The sequence below is a fragment of the Lissotriton vulgaris genome, chromosome 5, assembly GCF_964263255.1.
Source record: "Lissotriton vulgaris chromosome 5, aLisVul1.2, whole genome shotgun sequence".
Taxonomy (NCBI): domain Eukaryota; kingdom Metazoa; phylum Chordata; class Amphibia; order Caudata; family Salamandridae; genus Lissotriton; species Lissotriton vulgaris.
The window spans coordinates 218,807,118-218,824,813 of record NC_141693.1 but is presented as its reverse complement, the minus strand read 5'-3'; the positions used below and the strand labels follow the sequence as shown (position 1 = coordinate 218,824,813).

Genomic DNA, 17,696 nt, shown 5'->3' with positions numbered 1-17,696 from the left:
AAAAAAGGCCTACACATCTGACTTTTCCAAGCAGCACATCTGGCAGTGCCGCACACCCTGAATTCCTCTCCAAAACTATCAGTGTACTCTCCAAGATTGAAGTAAAATCACATTTGTTCTTGTCCAAGTAATGGTCTCTCTTTAATAAGAATGATTTTACACAGGAAGTGGAGCCAGACCAGATTGAATTAAGCCCTAAGAAAATCAAGGTATTCTTTTACCTGCAATTCCTGATGGAACGAGTTGTCATGGTCCGCTTACAAAAAGTCTAAAGGGTATTTAGATAAACATCAGCAGCTTCATATACCCAGAACCAACTCCATACGTGAAATGTGACTTACCCCAAGCTCCAACTTTGGCAAACTCATTAATGTCAACTGGGAAATACTGCACAGTTTCCTCAGGAAGTGTCTTGGGCTAGAGTCAAAGGGTTAGTATTCAAATTGCTCCATAATTCAACTCTCTCAAAGAGCAGCTGCTGATGATGCCTTCCCTCTGATCAGCTCTATTTGAGCAGAGAAGGGGATCACTCCAGCTTATAACTTAACACAGATACAACATGACTAGTCCTAAAAACCAACATGTAGCACAAGCTCCAAAGTATTTTTATTTAACATAAAGGATTTATATAACCCAGTCTTTTGTGAGTTAGGTGGTGGTGGCATCTCACTATCTTTACTGATAAATGTTTTATGATATTAGAATAATCCACAATGCTCCCTTCAGGTATTATTTCAGTCTTGGTATAAGATGTAAAATCTAGTTGGAAATGGCAAGGTTGGAAATGGAAAGAATATAGAAGGTGGATTTGAACAAATATGGTCTTTACAGCTTGAAAATGTCAGCCAGCATATTGCCTATAAACCCTCTTCATTCTTAACCATTTGAAAATTTTGACCACATTTTCTAAAGGTTTGAACATTCCAGTACCCTTGGAGAAGATTGGACTTAAGTTAACTTACACACTATCGCAATATTGAAACTTATTTGAGCGCCCCATATGGTGAAACCCTGACTTTCTAATTGCTCCTCAAGAAGGTCATATTCAGCAGGCAGTGTTTGATTTCTTGGATTATTGCATGAGTGTCTATTCAAAACTGCCTTTAACTGTTAAACGTGTTTGCTTGGCGAGCCATACAACAGTATTTTGCTGTTTCAATGACTGTAACAAAATCACGTGCTCTGCGATCTCAAAAATACCTTGGTGCAGTGTACAAAAGATTTTGTGCAGCCTTATCTAAATTGTAAATAAGAGGGTGCATGGAAAGAATCGTCTCCTTCCTGTTTGTGAATTGCAGAGGTATGTATCCATGTTTTATGACCTCAGTGACGATTGCAAACCATTGATCAGTTCTCAAAGGGTAAGTTATGTCGGTTCCACATCTTCCTCCTTGAAACTCATTTTGAGAGGACTCTGGAGGAGCAGGCAGTGGCTACAAGGGCCACTGCTTGCTAAAAAAGTAACTTTTCTTTGTAAAGAGCAAATGGCTACTTTAACAATAGTTCCATGCGGGTCTGCTGGCCTCCATCCCTGTTTCGCAGTCATTCAGTTCACAGGGGGTCACAAAAGGACTCCCTAATACGTTTATTATTAATTATTCATGGGCTTTTGTGACCTCCTACAAGCTCATATTTTGCGATGCGACTGATCAATACATCAGTCTGATCATAAACCCTGTTTGTAAACCATTTGTTTTGCAATTTTCACCTTTTGGTTTTCAGACAAATTCTTTCATTGGATCCACATTTCTTGAATATAGTGCTTTCTCATGCCCCATTGTTTCCAAAATGTCTTCAGGGCAGAACCTCTCAGCCTATGTTAGACTGTATTTGGCCCTCTTGCTTCACTCACTCTGTCCCATTATGGACACTGTTAAAGGTGGGTGCTATTTTATTTTTCTGGCTACTCACTTGATTACCTATACTGTGGTGAGACAGTGGCACTTTTTCAGCAAGTGCAGCTAGACCTGATTTATCTCCTTTGGAAGAAGAGAAAAGTTCAGTCTAATATTTGCTGGTTGAACAGATGCAACAGGTTGAATCCGGTCTCAGTACTCTTGGTAATCAGCAGCAAACTCTGGTCCATTAATATTGAGCTTAGACCGTCACTCCTAGAGGAAATAAACATTGTTTCTCAAGCCCAGCCAGTTTCATCATTTACAGAGTTCAGAGACTGTCAAGCCCATCCCAGAGAGAGGGCGAAGTCAGGTTTTGGGACGTGACTCTGCATAGCAACAGATAGCTTGAACAGGAGCATAGCGTGGTCATTAAATCAAGTTTGTGTTTTCTATGGGCCATTAAGTAGATGCAAACTTGAGACTGACTTGTGTTCTTGGTGTAGCATGCTGCTTCTGTTTTCACCATAGTGAAAGCAGTCCACGTGTGACAAAGGCAACCAGAATATTCTTCTGAATTTCACACTGGAAAACCTCAAATGGTGCCCTTCTGCAAAACTGCAAGGGGTCCGTAGCAAAATAGATGTTTTCAGTGGCAATTATTAAATTGCATGCACGTATCTTATGCAGAAGAGAGCTGCTCATTATATTAAGTGTGAATGATCACAGGAAATACAATACTTATCTTGTACATTGTAGATCATGGTATTTCCTACCATTTTACTCCTATCCTTGCTAGCTATTACAGTACCTTAATTTCTTAAGTATCCTTAATTTCTGAATGCTACGTCTAACCGCAGATTCCCCAGGCATCAGACTGAATCTGGTAAAGCTCTAAAGCAGTAATCTTGCATGCCGGTAGGCACTATCGTACTGCTCCATGCCATCTTTGTTCCAAATCAGTAGCGCCACAAATGTCCTCCTAAAATGACTGAGATTAAGCCTTGTAGAGACTCTTGCAAACAGAGGTCTGTGACAGAACCCCACTAGGTGTGCCTCTGGTGTTTAGGGTCAGAGCGCGATTCCAAAATCTGTGACAACTGTGTCCAAATGTCATAAGAAATTTCAAAGTTCCATCACAAAACACCACAAGAGTCCATGCCATTCTTGGTCGGAGTCTAGTGTAAGGTTGTAGATCTTAGTTGTGCTCAAAGACTTTGGTTAAATCAAATGGAAAACAAGCATAAGAAGTCAGAGAGGAAATAAACCCCTTCCTGCCATTCTCTTCCTCCAGAGAAGGCGCAGGGACGTCCATGTGCCACCTGGACTAACTCCTGAAGAGGCGATTCAGAGTCTGGTGTCAATGCACGTCACCTGTCTGAGTTTGTTGCGATGTTTTAGCAAATAAGGGGATTTCGGGAGGCCAAGCTTTGAATGTTCGCACACCTCCAGCTCCCCACCACCCCTTTCGGCCCCAAGGATCCACAAGGGCCTCCAGTCAGGCTACCGTCGGCAGGTTCCCCTTCTGCTCCATTTGTGCCCCTCAAACCTGCTTTGGCTTCCGCTCCGGCTTCCATGCCAACTTTGGTCGGTATGCCACTATCTGTACCGTTCCCTATGACATAAACGCTGGCACATTCAGATGATCCACAGCTTATAGTAGTTTTCAAATGCCAAGTCAAACTCGCCTCAACCTCAAATGAGGCTGCAACCCTTATGACTCTGACATGATGCCCTTACCTCACAGTCTTTCATAGACATTACATCAGATTTTCCAATCTGATCAAAGTCAGACTTTCGATGACGAAGAGTAGTACGAAGGACTACAAGATGCCAATGGTTAGGACACCTCCACAGACGCTGGGTTAGCCTCTGTTCCTAGTCCAGTCACAGAGGAAAGTGCACCACTTGCAGTAGTAATTAGAAAGGCTGCAGAGGTTCTTGACCTGCAGCTCCAAACTATGCAGGTCAAAACCGATGTCCTTACGGACGTCTTTTAGCCTGGGCAGGCACCTACCAAACATCTTCCATTTAATGAAGCCCTTACGAATATGCTTTTGGGTAAAACGATGACCTGACCCTTTGGTCAACACACTCTTCCTCGTCACCACAGATAACCTCCAGGCGACCATGTCTTTCTCATGCATCATCCAAAACCCGAAGCGTCTACTAGCAAATTCACACACTGGTTTAGGCATCCACTAGCAAGGTCAACCCTAGTGTTTTTCCTACTATCCCCCCTGGCTGCTAATTCGAGCGTATGGAGGCATTTGGCAAGTGCATGTTTTTGTCTGCCAGCCCGGTACTATGCTCAGTAAATGCCAGATGCCTCCTTGGTCACTACACCCATAGTATGAGATATTCTCGGTCAGATCTTACAGGCTTATTTAGCCCAAACTATTTAGGATGGCTGGGATTCAGCTAAATTTGTTATCTAGTCTGGCCTGGGCACAACTGATTTCCTTGAGTTCGGCAACAGGTTTTTCTCGAGTAATGTCCAGGCATCTTTCATGGATATGCCATTCAATGGTTCTCACCTCCTTGGTGAGAAGGCAGATTCTGCCCTAGAGTGTTTCAAAGAGAGTTGCACCAATGCTCATTCCTTTGGTCAGAAGTTTGTCCTTATGAGGGCTACGTCAGGGGTTTGGCATATCAACAACACCAGATGGCACTGCCAGTGCAGAAGTCAGTCAGCCTTTTTGAGCTTGGGGTCATGGCTCCCAATCGAAACATCCAGGACTTATAGGATTCAGAGACAGTGCCTAGCTTGTCCCTCCGCTTCTCTGGCAACAACTTCAAACCTGCTTTAATGTGTCCTTTCCAACACACAGCCACCACCCCGTAGGACCAAGATCTGCCATTTTCTCCAAGAATGGCAAGACATCACTTCTGACAAATTGTCTAGTGGAGCTACGCCCACCATTTCTTTCTACCCTGCCACACGTGCATTAGGGCAGCAGATGGAAGATCAAATGTCTGTCCTGTGACAGGAAATGCAGGTCCTTTTAGCCAAAGAGGCCATAGATAGATTGCTGGTCTTGGAATTAGGAGCTGGTTATTATTTCATCTTGCTTGTGTCAAAGAAGGATGGAGGCCTATGTTGTCCTATTTTAGTTCTTTCGCCATTTCAAAGTCTTCCTGCAAAAGGAAAAAATCAGGACGTTCAAGCTGGCCCAAGTCCAGTCTGCCCTGGATCTCGTAGACTGGATAGTAGAATTTAACCTGCACGATTCTTATTTCCAAATCCTCATCCTGCAGGCCCAAAGGCACTCGATACATTTCACAGTAGGCCAAGAGCATTTTTAGTTTGCAATACTCTATTTTGGCCTCACCAGTGCCCCTCAGGTGTTCACAAAAGTGATGAAGGTGGTTATAGCACACCCTGGAGGCTGGGTGTTCCAGTCTACCCCTACCTCGATGACTGGTTGTTGGATTAAGGCTCGTCTAAGCCAGTTGTACACCACCTTTAGATGACAGCCAACCTGACAAACTTTAAGCTCACCATTAATGTGCCAATGAAGCTCCTGACTCCTTCACATATGCTCCTGTTCACCAGAGCCATCCTGGTTGCAGTGCAATTCCATGCCTTTTCCTTGACTTTGATCTCAATCTTTCCGACTTTGTGCTGGATCTCAGTGAGAGTGGTTGTCAGATTTCTCGGCCTTCTGGTCTCATACCACCTGTCATAGGCCAACAGCAGGATGTAGAAAGTGGGTTCTGTAGTGGGATTTGAAATCTGTGTGCACAGCACCAGGAGAACTTATGGATTCCATACAGGTTTCAGAGGAGACTGCAAAAGAGCTGCAGTGGTGGCAGGTATACCGTAATTAGACCAGCCACAGATTCCAATCCTTACCCCCACATGAATCTGACGGTGCAGTAGGAATGATTGCTGCATGACTCCTTCTACTGACCTGCAGGAGTACTGATTTCGAGTTTTTTAGGATCCAGTCTGACATCTGGGACATATTCACAAGATGAAGAATCTGCAGTTAGAGCATCCACCAGAACGAGGGTTACCGAATGTAAGTAATTTGTTCATCTTTACCCCTCCCAACTCTTCCAGATTATCAGTAAGCAAAGGGGTTGCTTTCCTTGGCAGAGAACACATTCTCTGTAGGAGCTGAAATGCAGTGGGCATGTTGGCACTGATGCGGACAGTCTATGAAAGGATGATTTGCAGGATAAGTGTGGTTGCTCTTTATTGGCTGTTTAGGTTCCCTGTCCATGATATGCGTTTAATTTTTGGTAATCAAAAGGCAGCAGGAGTGGGTATGGTGTTGAATGATCACACACTCTTTGTTTCTACCAGAAGTTGCATAGTGGTTGGATTGGATTTTCATATAGGAAATTTTGATAATACGGCAATTATAGGAAGACTAGGACCTTCATTAAAAGTTGGTCAGAATAAGGTGGGGAATTTACAGTTCCTGGTAAGTATAAGTACCCTGGGTTTAGCGATTTACCAGTTGTGGTAAATATCCCTCTTCAACTTTTCAACATGAAAATAAGACACAACAAGCAAAGTTGGTATTTAATACACCAGATTCTTCATATTTTGAATTTTTCGTCAGTAATTTTTACCATGTTTGATCTGCTGAAATCTATCGGGTATACTGTAATTGATAATTTGCTACTCCAATCCCTGTATAAATTCCTGTTTCCACTGGGATTGGAATTTCGCCCAGTGTTTTTAATGAGGGCCCGGGTGTCCTATGGTTGTTCAGTCAGCTATTCAGTGAACTTTTTTATGTACTCTCTAGTCAACCTTATTGCATTTTGGTACTTTTTTATTAAGATCTCAGAGGTTTTTTATAATTGCGAAGGCCAGTTTTGTACCATCTTGTTAGGAGTCAATACAATCCTTATGTACAGCTCTGTCTTATCTTGTGAAGATCCTGATTTGGTGTCACTATTGAATATTCTGTATGTCACTAACTTGTCCATATTGTACAGAAAATATTTAGTATTATCTTGTTGTGATCCAGTGCTCCCAATGCTATCTATGTACACAGTGTTAAGATCATGGATGTTTGGTATTATCCCCTTTCACAATATTTTACTATAGTCTTATGCTCCTAAGGTTGTGTATACCCAATATTGTACAGTCCTGCACCATTCTCAAATGCTTGCTCTTAACAATACTCTAAGTTCTCTACAATATAGTTCTGATCCTTTGGGTGCTTTTGCTATTGCATTGTCATTTTAGTACTGTCGCAAGACTGTTGCTGCTTTACTTGTTTTGGATCTCCAGTATTTATCTTAAGAGAACCCAATTGGCTTGGTACTATCCAGTGATGCTGTTTTTTAACATGTTGTGTATACTCTTAGGTTTTAATGTTCTCCTGGTACTGATTGTTGTATATCCTACTTAAGAACCTGAGTGTTTGGTACTATCAAGATTCCTTGTGTTGCACTATTTTCTGAAGATTGCGAAGTTTTGTTGCTCTCTGGTTACCTAGCAGAGTATTATCATGTTACGATCATGAGATTTTGGTACAATCCTGATACACAGTATTTGACTATTTTGTGAAGATTCCAAAGCTACTCAGCAATGCACTGTTGTGTAAAGTTCCTGCAAATTTAGTGCCATCCTAATCCCTAGTATTATACAATCAGGCAAAGCTAGTGAGGGTTTGGCCCAATTAGGTTTTTATTGCTATTCAAATACCCAGCATTGCACTATCCTAAACGATCCAATAGCACTCAGTGACCGCACTGGTACCTTGCAGGCTACTGCCTTTATTTTTTTCTTTTCAGCATATCCACATATAATAAATGAATATCTGAACAATTGGCAAGTAGGTGATGGTGAATATGTGTGGCTTCTAGTTTGACAACTATTCATGATGGAACACTGGCCACTGGGAACATACCTACATTCGACACAGCATCATAGCCTTTCCTCGACCTCTTGCGTATAAAGGGGTCGAGAACATTAGGAAGGGGCTGAAAGTAGTAACAGATGCATCTCATTTAAAACCTTTGTTAGCCACGATTGCGGTCATCCCCAAGACTCAACCGCCCTCCACGAACTGCGCGGACTTCCTTCCAATCTCACTTATAAATACCGAGATCAAGCTCTTCGCCACGATATTGGCCCAGAGGTTCAAGCCCCTTCTACAGGATCTGGTCCTCCCGGACCAATGTGGTTTTATGCCGGCCAGAGGCACCCGTCGCTGCATCCGACTTCTCCACCTGGCCTTGGCCCACCGTGCCCGCCTGACCCCATATTTGTCCCTCCTCTTTCTTGACTTTGAGAAGTCCTTTGACACGGTGGGTTAAGCATACCTGCAAGGCGTGCTGGAGGCGATGGGCTTTGGCCCGCTGTTCCACCGCTACATTTGGATCCTGTACGCTAACCCCAGGGCCCGGGTGCTGGTCAAAGGGTCACTCTCGGAGGAATTCCCGATCTGTGGAGGCACGCGCCAGGGGTGTCCCCTCTCCCCACTCCTGTTCACGCTAGCGATGGAGCCCCTGGCAATGCTCATCCGACAGGACCTCCTCGTCCAGGGGTGGACCTGGAACGAGAGCCACGTAGACAAAATAGCCCTTTACGCGGACGACGTGCTCCTATACCTGGCAGACCCGGCAACTTCGGGCCCCAAATGCCTGCAAATCCTCATTGACTTTGAGAGAGTCTCCGGCCTTCGGCTCAACGCGGCCAAATCCACCTTGGTCCTGCTGCATCCCTCACAGGACTGCTACGACTGGCAGTCGTCCATTCCCCTCAGACATCACTCGGTTAAATACCTGGGGATATGGGTGGTCCTCCTGCCGGAGCTAGAATGGGCATTGAACATCACACCCCTGGTGGCCCGGATGAGGTTAGATCTTAAAAAATGGCAAACCCTTCCCCTCAACCACCTGGCATGAAGCGCTCTGTTCAAAATGATGGCCTTCCCCGCTTCCTCTACATCCTACAAAATATCTCCATTCCCCTCTCTCACACCTGGTTCCGCGAGATCGACGGGACCCTATACCGATTCCTTTGGGGTGGTGGAAGACCACGGATCTCCCTAGCACACAGCCGCATCCCCTCCTTTGACGGGGGCCTGGGGGTGACTCACCTCTACCTCTACTACCTTGCCACTAAACTGATAGTCATCCACAACTGGTACGCGGGCGGCTGGTCCGACCCAGCGTACCGCGTGGAACTAGAGGATATGGATTTCTCACAGATCCAAGCTTTCCTCTACGGATGCCCTGTGCCACAAACCATGGCGCCAATCACTAGAGCGGTCCTCTTGGCCTGGCGCGCCGCCCTGCGCCAATTGGGATGGGACCGTAAACTTACTCGTCAGACACCACTCTGGCACGGTACTTGGCTCCGGGAGGTATCGTCCCTGAACGGATTCTGTCGATGAGATCTTATCGGCGTCTCGGTCCTTTCAGACGTCTGGGTGGGGGACCATATCCGTGCCTTTGCAGACCTACAACAGCGCCACGCCCTTCCCCATGCCCAGCATTTTAGATACCTGCAGCTGCGCCACGCCATCCATGCACACCTCCCCTCACCAGTCACCCGTCACCCTCCCAGAGTTCAGCCCGCTAGAACCTCAAGTGATGATGGGGAATCTGGGCAGGGGAGTAGTATCCTGCATCTATCGCTCCCTCGTGAATAATGGCCCTGCGTCCTTGGACAGGCTGCGCACCTGTTGGGACGGATGGGTGGGCCCCCTAGAAGAGGCAGATTGGAGGGACGCCCTAATGGCTCCATGTACCCTGGCCACGTCCTCCAGGCTGCACCTGCTGCAGATATACTACCTACACACGGCTTACCTCACCCCAGAGAGACTCTTCCGGGCCCGATTGCAACCTTCCCCAGACTTCCCAAGATGTGGACTATCCCCCGCTGATTTTTACCGCATGGTGTGGCTATGCCCGGTGCTGGAGAGGTTCTGGAGAGGAGTGGAGAGGGAGCTCACACAGGCCCTGGGTTGGGAGGTTCCTCATGACCCGCTGCAAATGCTTCTAGGGATATTTGATGGCCTGACGGTTCCAGGATGGATAAGTGCCTGCTAGGAACGGCGGTGGCCTTGGCCAAGAGGGACATAGCGCGGCACTGTGGGGATAGAGGAGGGGGTAGATTGGTGCGGCACCTAGGAGGAGGCCCTATTCGAATCCCGAGGTTATCCAGAATTGTTTCCAAATATATGGGGGAAATGGTTCAACATGATCCCGCCTTGAGTCTAGTTGTAATGATTGTTTTAAGATGTGATATTCCTGTCATACAGGATGAATTGTTGGACTGGAGTTGACTGACCCTGCCTATATGTCTTGTTGATTTTGACCCGCTGTCTACGTTGATTTGTGAGCTGCTGCCAATGAATTTCTCTTGCTGTTTTATATACTCAATAAAGTTGATTATCAAAAAAAACAAAAAAAACCTTAATGAACTAATGTTTACTAACTAAGGTCCCATAGCACCCTGTCAGGAAACACAAACTGGTCTTTGTTCAAGAGTAAGAGAAACTAGAAGACCCGTCTGCAAAAGGAGGAAAGAGACTGCAATTTTAAGAATAGCAGAAGGGATCTAATATGGACTAATGTGCATTTTATTTATATACCTGAAAATTCTTACCCAAGGCTACAATAACCCTTCCTTTAGTTGGTTATCCTTGGGTTCAGAAGGTTAATAGTTTTGACAATGAGTCATGTTGGATAGATGTAACAACGTTATAACAAATTCTTAGAGTGTCATGCATTGATATTAAAAGGAAACATTGGGATGAGTAAACGTTAACTCTTCAACTGAGTTGTTGTGTTCACTGAGGTAACAGATGAATAGGCAAGATGCTGGTCTCTGGGATTCTAATGGACTGAGAGTCCTAGAGATAAACTCTCTTTAAATGCAGACACCTGCCTCCTCTTCATACAGCACAGCAAAATCACCATCACAAGAATTATCACATGCTGCAGGTCTATGGAGATGTGTCTGGTCTTCGGGTAAACTGGGGAAAGTCAACCTACATGCCACTGATAGGAGAGCCACTGCGAAACACCTATATTTCAAAATTAACTGTCCACCACCCACCTCCATATACCGTACTTGATGGTCACTATTGACCCAGGACTAAACTGGCGCTTCAACATTGCTGTGCTGCAGAACAGGATACAGCTTGATCTCCGCAACTGGGCTAAGCTCCCATTCACTATCATGGGCAGAGGTGCCCTGGTGGCCTGTTTAAAACGATTACTCTGTAGGAGGATACAGTGATACACCTGGAGCTACTTATGCTGAAACTGTATGACCTGTTTTCTCTTTTATATGGACCCCAGGTCCCAAACATACTACCTACGATTATGAGAACTCTTTTAGACTTCTCTAAGGCAGCAATCGGCTATATAGCTTGGCAGAGCAAGGTAACTGCGGATACCCCCCCTAGGGCATGACACACTCCTTAAGCCGGTGGCAAGACTACAGCAATTCTGTCTGGGATCTTATTGGTATCTCTAGAACTACAGACATTTGGGCAACCAACCAAATGAATTCCTTTGAACTTTCAATGTCCCACTTTGCCCGGTTTTTAGCTTCTTGCAACTTAGACACAGCTTGTATAGTCACACCACTGAGTTGGGTCTAGGGTCTGAGTTCCACTCACTGGAGAACAAAATCACTATGGAGCTGACTGGGAGGAATGGGATATTAAGACTTTACAGGTTGTTAAAAGTTTGCTCCCCTGACTCATTCCAGCATCTCAGGGAAAAATGGGGCATCAGTCTTGGCGCTCTGGGTGATGAGATTGGACCTAGGAATAATGCAGGTAGACTACTCCTAATGTTTGGTAAAATCATACTTTAAGTATGTGCACTATGTGATAGATAGGTAGAGCCCCTTCGCCCAACTGCTGGTCCTGTAATAACATGGAAGGCACATTCTTGCACGTCATGAGGTTGCCCGTTCATTGTCACATACTGAACTAGAATACACACATACTTAAAGGCTGTACTAGGTTACAAATTTTTATTGAAATTTGAGGTGGCCTTTTTTGGGATTGTGGATGGCTGGGATGGAGGCCGCAGTGCATGCTTATTGGGCAGTTTGAGTTATCTGCCAAATAGGATATTGCATGGAACTGGTGGAATGTTGACGCTCCCCCCACCAGTGAGTGACGGAGAGGATGAATAGATGTGCTTTGGCTGAGCAGGCCGTTTACAGAGCCAGAGGTTGATCTCGCAATACACCAACAGATGTGGTCCTAAAGGACACAGTACAATGACACCTCATGATCTTTGCTTGAGGTTCTTTTTGTGAGGTAGGTAATCCCGAAGTATCACCCTTCAAGTGCTGGAAATCTGCCTTTGAGGGCAGCTTGGCAATGATAAATCCTCTTTAGTTATAGAGCTACCCACCTCTTAGTTGTAAACAACTGGATTCACTCCTCCCATTTTGGATCCTTCCCAGACTGAGCATATGCAGCTGAACTTTGGGCAATGGGATGGGCGGATTTCGAGCTCGACTCCTAGATGGCGCAAGGCTTCCACAGTGAACACTCCAAGCGGCAATGATAGTTATGACCATATGGAAAGCTTCAGATGGCCCCTAGGATTGGTCGGGAAAATGACTGGCCAAACCTTCCTTAAATTGCAGGCAGTTTGTTTGCAAAATGTATTTCTTGCATTTTAATCTTACGTGGACACAATGTGTTTGTTCACTTTGTCAATTGCACACTGTCCAATGGGCCAGTGACACACCAGTTGATTCCAGAAACAAAAAACAAGCTGGAGGAGGTCTGCAATATATCGGATCCACTTTATATAAGGCACTTTGCTAATTACCATGAGGAAAATGGATGGAACACAAATATCCTTTTTGAAATTTGTTAGATGTATTAATTGGGACCCCTTGCCAATTTCTTTCTCTTCTCTGTCCCCTCCCCTGTATGCATCCCCAGTGGGTTCTGCCCCCTATACATTGCTAGCCAGCTAAGTTCATGGTGTGGAGGTGCAAAAACATACAGTGGTGTAAATGTTTTCTTGGATTTCTTTTTTTAGGAGGTCGCTTTCCATAGCTTATGTGCTCTGAATGGTGTGGTGGTGCTCGATTTATGTAGTTGAGGGAAAACTATGGGTGATCAAAAAGGCACATTTAAAAGGTTTCACTTAATATTCCTTCTGTTGCCTCCTCTGTCAAACAAAAAAACAGTATTTGGAGGGTTGTGAGGGTTGTGATGCTCTCAGCTTACAATTTCTTTTGTAACTCTTTTTTTGTTACATTTGGTCATATGTGATACATGGTCTTATGAACACCGTAACATTTCTTATTTTCTTACATTTAGCCACTAAAGATAGGAGAAACCAGAATGAAGTTCTTCAATTAAATAACAAACCATACAGAAACTGCATCAAGCACCTAGCCACGTGTCCATAGTATCTTCATCAAGGTGGTTGTTCCACTTAGATAAACATGAGTATATCCCACAGACTGAGGGTATCTGACATCTGGGAGGCCACTCCATAACTCCATCAATCTCACTCGAGAGTTGGCAGACGTGAGTCCTTTGCTCACTTTGCCACTGGATTCAAGCAAGCCGGGCTGAAGACGGCTGGAATGCCAGAAACCGGGCCTAGGAAGCTGGTTTCCAGTCCAGGGAAGGCATGCATGGCTTGGCAGTTCGGGCTGGACTGTACCCATGAGGCACAGGGTTAGACTGATTTGCATATGGCCATGTCTGAACTGGGGTGGCAGAGTGGGCTAAAGAACGGTGGGCTAAAGAGTGTTTCATTGGTTCAGATGCTCCGTCCATCACCACCCCCTTTTGTAGAGCATGAGAATGGGCAAAGGGGAAAGCTGGTTGGCGGTTCTGGGCACATTAAAGAGCTTTACGCTCACAATTGTATGGGAATAAATATCCTAATGAAGGCCAGTCTTCAATCTGTCATCTGTTTTTCCCAAGATTTGCAAACTTTATAATGTCAAGCTCATTATTACAGGATGTTTCAATCCAGTACTCAGCCCCCAGCTAGATATGGTTCACTCAAATCAATCCTCACCTACGACACCAGCATCTTTGATTTTGGGGATTCAGGATGTTGTGCTAAATCTAGGGTATTCTATAACCCTCATTCACATGGTCCAAAAATGGTACAAAATTGATTATGTCCTCATGATTCCTGTGCAGAGTTAGGCCCCCATTGCAAACAAGGTTCTTTCTGACATTGGTGCTTTGTTGGTAACATTACATCTGAAGAATGATCATGTTAACAAGTACATGCTTTAATATTTTGAAAACCTCCTCTTGAATGAGCCCATTATTGAGCATAATATGTTGGTGAGCCATAACTCATTAATTTGAGGCCAATGTGGTTTGTGGTATATTGTATGAGGTCATCTGGAATGCAGTCAAGTTGGCTATAAAGTGGAAATAATTGAATGGGCTGCATCACTAAGAAAAGCTAGTAAGGCCTTAAACCCAGAATTAGATGGTAAATCATCAGTCTTAGAGCAAAAAAAACGGAGTGTTTGAGAGCTTCATGACCTTTTACTCTATGGTGAAAAATACTGTTCTGCTAATAGATTGTTGGTTTACAAACTTAAAAGGATTCAAACCAGAAATCATATTCGAGTCATCAGAGTTGATGAGAAATTCGTTAATGAATCCCAAAAACTTGAATCTCTTGCCTCATTTTCTCTGAATTCTACGCTAGGATGGCATTGACAATGATATTATTCCCCTTCAGTCTCCCTAAGCTTGACAAAAGTCTTGAAGGAAACTATAAATATGAATGGCCTGGATGGGGCTTATAATTGCTTTAAGAAAGGGGAATGCGTAAGACTGAACTTCGTTTGCCCAACCCAATTACTGGCACTGGTGACCTATTCGTGGGAATAATTCAGTGCCATGATAACTGCTAAGATTCCATGGGTACACATTCAGAACACATTTTTTGGGGGGGATGTACATACGTTTTAAAAGGAGTAACTGAGCCACCAATCAAGGAGCTGCTAGGTATGTCTGTTTCACATCAGCGTTTTTGCACATACTTGTTTCACAAGCCATTCTTCAGTGTGAGTAGTGTGACCTTAACCTTTAACCACGTAATTAGCATGTTGTGCTTTCAAAGGTTTTTTGCAGTAAACATTGCTTGCAAGAAAAAAGCAGCAGGGAGATTCTTCTGCTGAAATTGTGTTTGGTGTTTGTGCGGTATGCACAAACTTCACTGTTTAATGAAGATATACACTGCATTATCAATTATCTATGCATTTCTGATTGTAGATGATTCAGTACGCTCATAGAATTATTTTGTTTGCGATAGAATTCACGCATCTCACGTGTGAGGACATTGGCCCTTATATTACATATGGTACTTACCCATTTCCTTTCGTCTACCTTCCTTATTACAGCTTGGAAATTAATCTGCATTTTCTTCTCTCTTTTTAAAGAGTTCCAGGAGGCGTCAGAGCATGCTCAGTCCAAATTCAAAGCAGAGAAGCAAAGTCGCAGAGAACTAGATGTTAAGGTGACCACTCTGGAGGAGGAGGTGTTGGACCTACGAGTGGAGAAGGAGAATTTGGAAAAGGTGATTGAGGCCACAGTAGTGGAAGGATTCTACTATAGATTCCCTTCACCTCTGTCACTCCCACACTGTTCTTCTCCATTGCAGTCAACGTGCAGAATATGATGAGTTTGAGATATCCCTAGTAGAAAGTACCTATCGTCTTGACAAATATCTTTTGCAAACTCCTTGAAAGACCTCGATGTTAGTATTTTTTAATTCCGCACAAGGGGATATGCCTAGAAGCTAAAATATGCTATGATTATGCCTATCCTACAGGAATTGCTTTCGAATTTCAGGTCTGGCCCTTCCTGACCTGTCTGTGTCCTTTAGATGCAGGTCATCAAGCAAGTTTGTTTTTACTTGAACGTCTACAGCGCCACCATGAATTCTTGCGTGTCTTCCATCCGCCATTACATGAAAGTACACTTCTGAATGTACAAGAACTACTTTCATCAAGGGACTGAGTCCAAATCTGTGATCTGCTATTGAACCGGTCAGGCATCTTCATTACCATCTTCTGAACCTGCTTACTGATTAGAAGATTAGCAAAAAAGACACTTCCAGATCACACTATGCAGTGTTCAGTCACAAATGTACCAACACATACAAATAACTTATAGAATTGGTCCTTTAAAGAGTTTTTTCACATAAATGTGTTACACAGCTATAATGCAACCCCACAGCAAATCGTCCAAGGCTGAGGGCCTGCTCTTGTCCCTGAGGCTTCTCATGGTCCCTTTGCTCAGCAGGCTATCTTTGAAGGGCATCGTAGCTGTCCACACATGCAGAACAAAACCATGGTGAACTGCCTCACTCTGAACTGAGCTTCATTTTTCAGGATCACAGCGCAGGTCCTCTTACAACATACAGGCGCATTGGTGAAGTGAAAGTTTATCTCAGTGCACATATGAGATTCCACTCTGCTCGAGCTTGTTCACAAAATGACTGCTCAGCAGCTTTCTATTAAATGTGTGTGTGGGCGCATGTGTGTGTCTAAATATATATATATATATATATATATATATATATATATATATATATATATATATATATATTCACTGAAAAAAACATAGGTTTCAGGCCTTATGTAGTTAGGAATTATCATTTAAAAAACCTTTGAAATCCACAAAAAAAACTATAAGTTTTAGGGGTGTTATAGTTAGCTGGACATTTCACTCATACAAAACCATTGAAATTGCTCCTATATAGTTAGTTGTACTAACTATATTTCGCGCACCCGCATTCCACTGCTGATGATGTCACATATTACATCATTCATGACATGGTTAGTGACATCACTGATGGCATCTCAATGTCATCAGTGAAGACATAGGAATGAATGGCAATCACCAAATCGGGACTGTGGGTGAACCCTTTGATGAGATGACGGTTTGGAATATGTGATTTGTGATGTCATTTCTGCTACTGAAGGCATTTTTGACGATTCAGATTTCATAAACAGACTTATTTTGTTGTTACCTATATTTGTTATTTGTATTGTGTGGCATGATCTCTAATCTATTGCTTATAGTGAAAGGTCCAAGTTTGATTCTAGAAAGTGTGTTGTTTTTTGCACTTTTAAGTTTTAATTTTCTATTTGTTTATTTGTTAAAAAGAACCTTGCAGAGAGGAAGAAAAAATCACAGCTAGAGCGACAGCAGGCTGAGGAGGAAATGGAAGAGATTCGCAAGTCCTACCAACAAGAGCTGGAAAAGTTGAGGCAGCACCTGAAGAAGGCCCGGACCTCAACCGATGAGGTTGCTGCTGAGCAGGTGAGCTTGGACCAAAACACAACTAAGATTACAAAAATTGGCATGGTCAAAGTGGTAAATTGAGTAGTTATTACAATTGTGGTAGAATTAATACCTGAAACATCAATGACGTTATAACGTACCCTTGCCAGATGTCTACATTGTTGAAGGAACAGAATATAATTAGGTGTTTCTCAATAAGTAGAATTGCCTATGCCAATTGTGCCGTTAATTATATGGGTCAACATAAATGTCTCTTTAGCAGTAGCAGAAGTATCTGAAGTGAAAATTTGAAAATTTAGCAAACTCTAAGAATAAAGGTGGAAAAAAAGTAAAGGCTCTCCTGAATCTTTCTCTGGGGTGCCATATTATTAACTGAAAAATTTGGGGTTGACATCACAGAAGCCCCTTCCGCGACTACCCCGTGAGAGGAAGTCACAGATGCTGAAAAGGATACTGGCAATCCAGAAGCTGTTGAGATTCTACTCTGTAATTGATTAATCTTTAGAAGAAGTAAGGTTCTTTTGGACCGCAAGACATGTAGTTGGCTGTTCATTTCTTAAGTAGCATGTGCTGTAGCACCGAATGGATGGACTGGCAGATCCAT

The 17,696-nt window shown here is 43.7% G+C and overlaps 1 protein-coding gene across 1 annotated transcript in view; it reads left to right on the top strand.

The window, feature by feature from the left end:
• The window catches only part of FKBP15 (FKBP prolyl isomerase family member 15), a 384,455-nt gene that overhangs the window by 273,996 nt on the left and 92,763 nt on the right, over window positions 1-17,696 (top strand). The window contains exons 21-22 of the mRNA XM_086921201.1: window positions 15,223-15,359; window positions 16,955-17,110. Coding sequence (XP_086777327.1) covers window positions 15,223-15,359; window positions 16,955-17,110 — 293 coding nt within the window. The remainder of the gene's footprint in view (window positions 1-15,222; window positions 15,360-16,954; window positions 17,111-17,696) is intronic.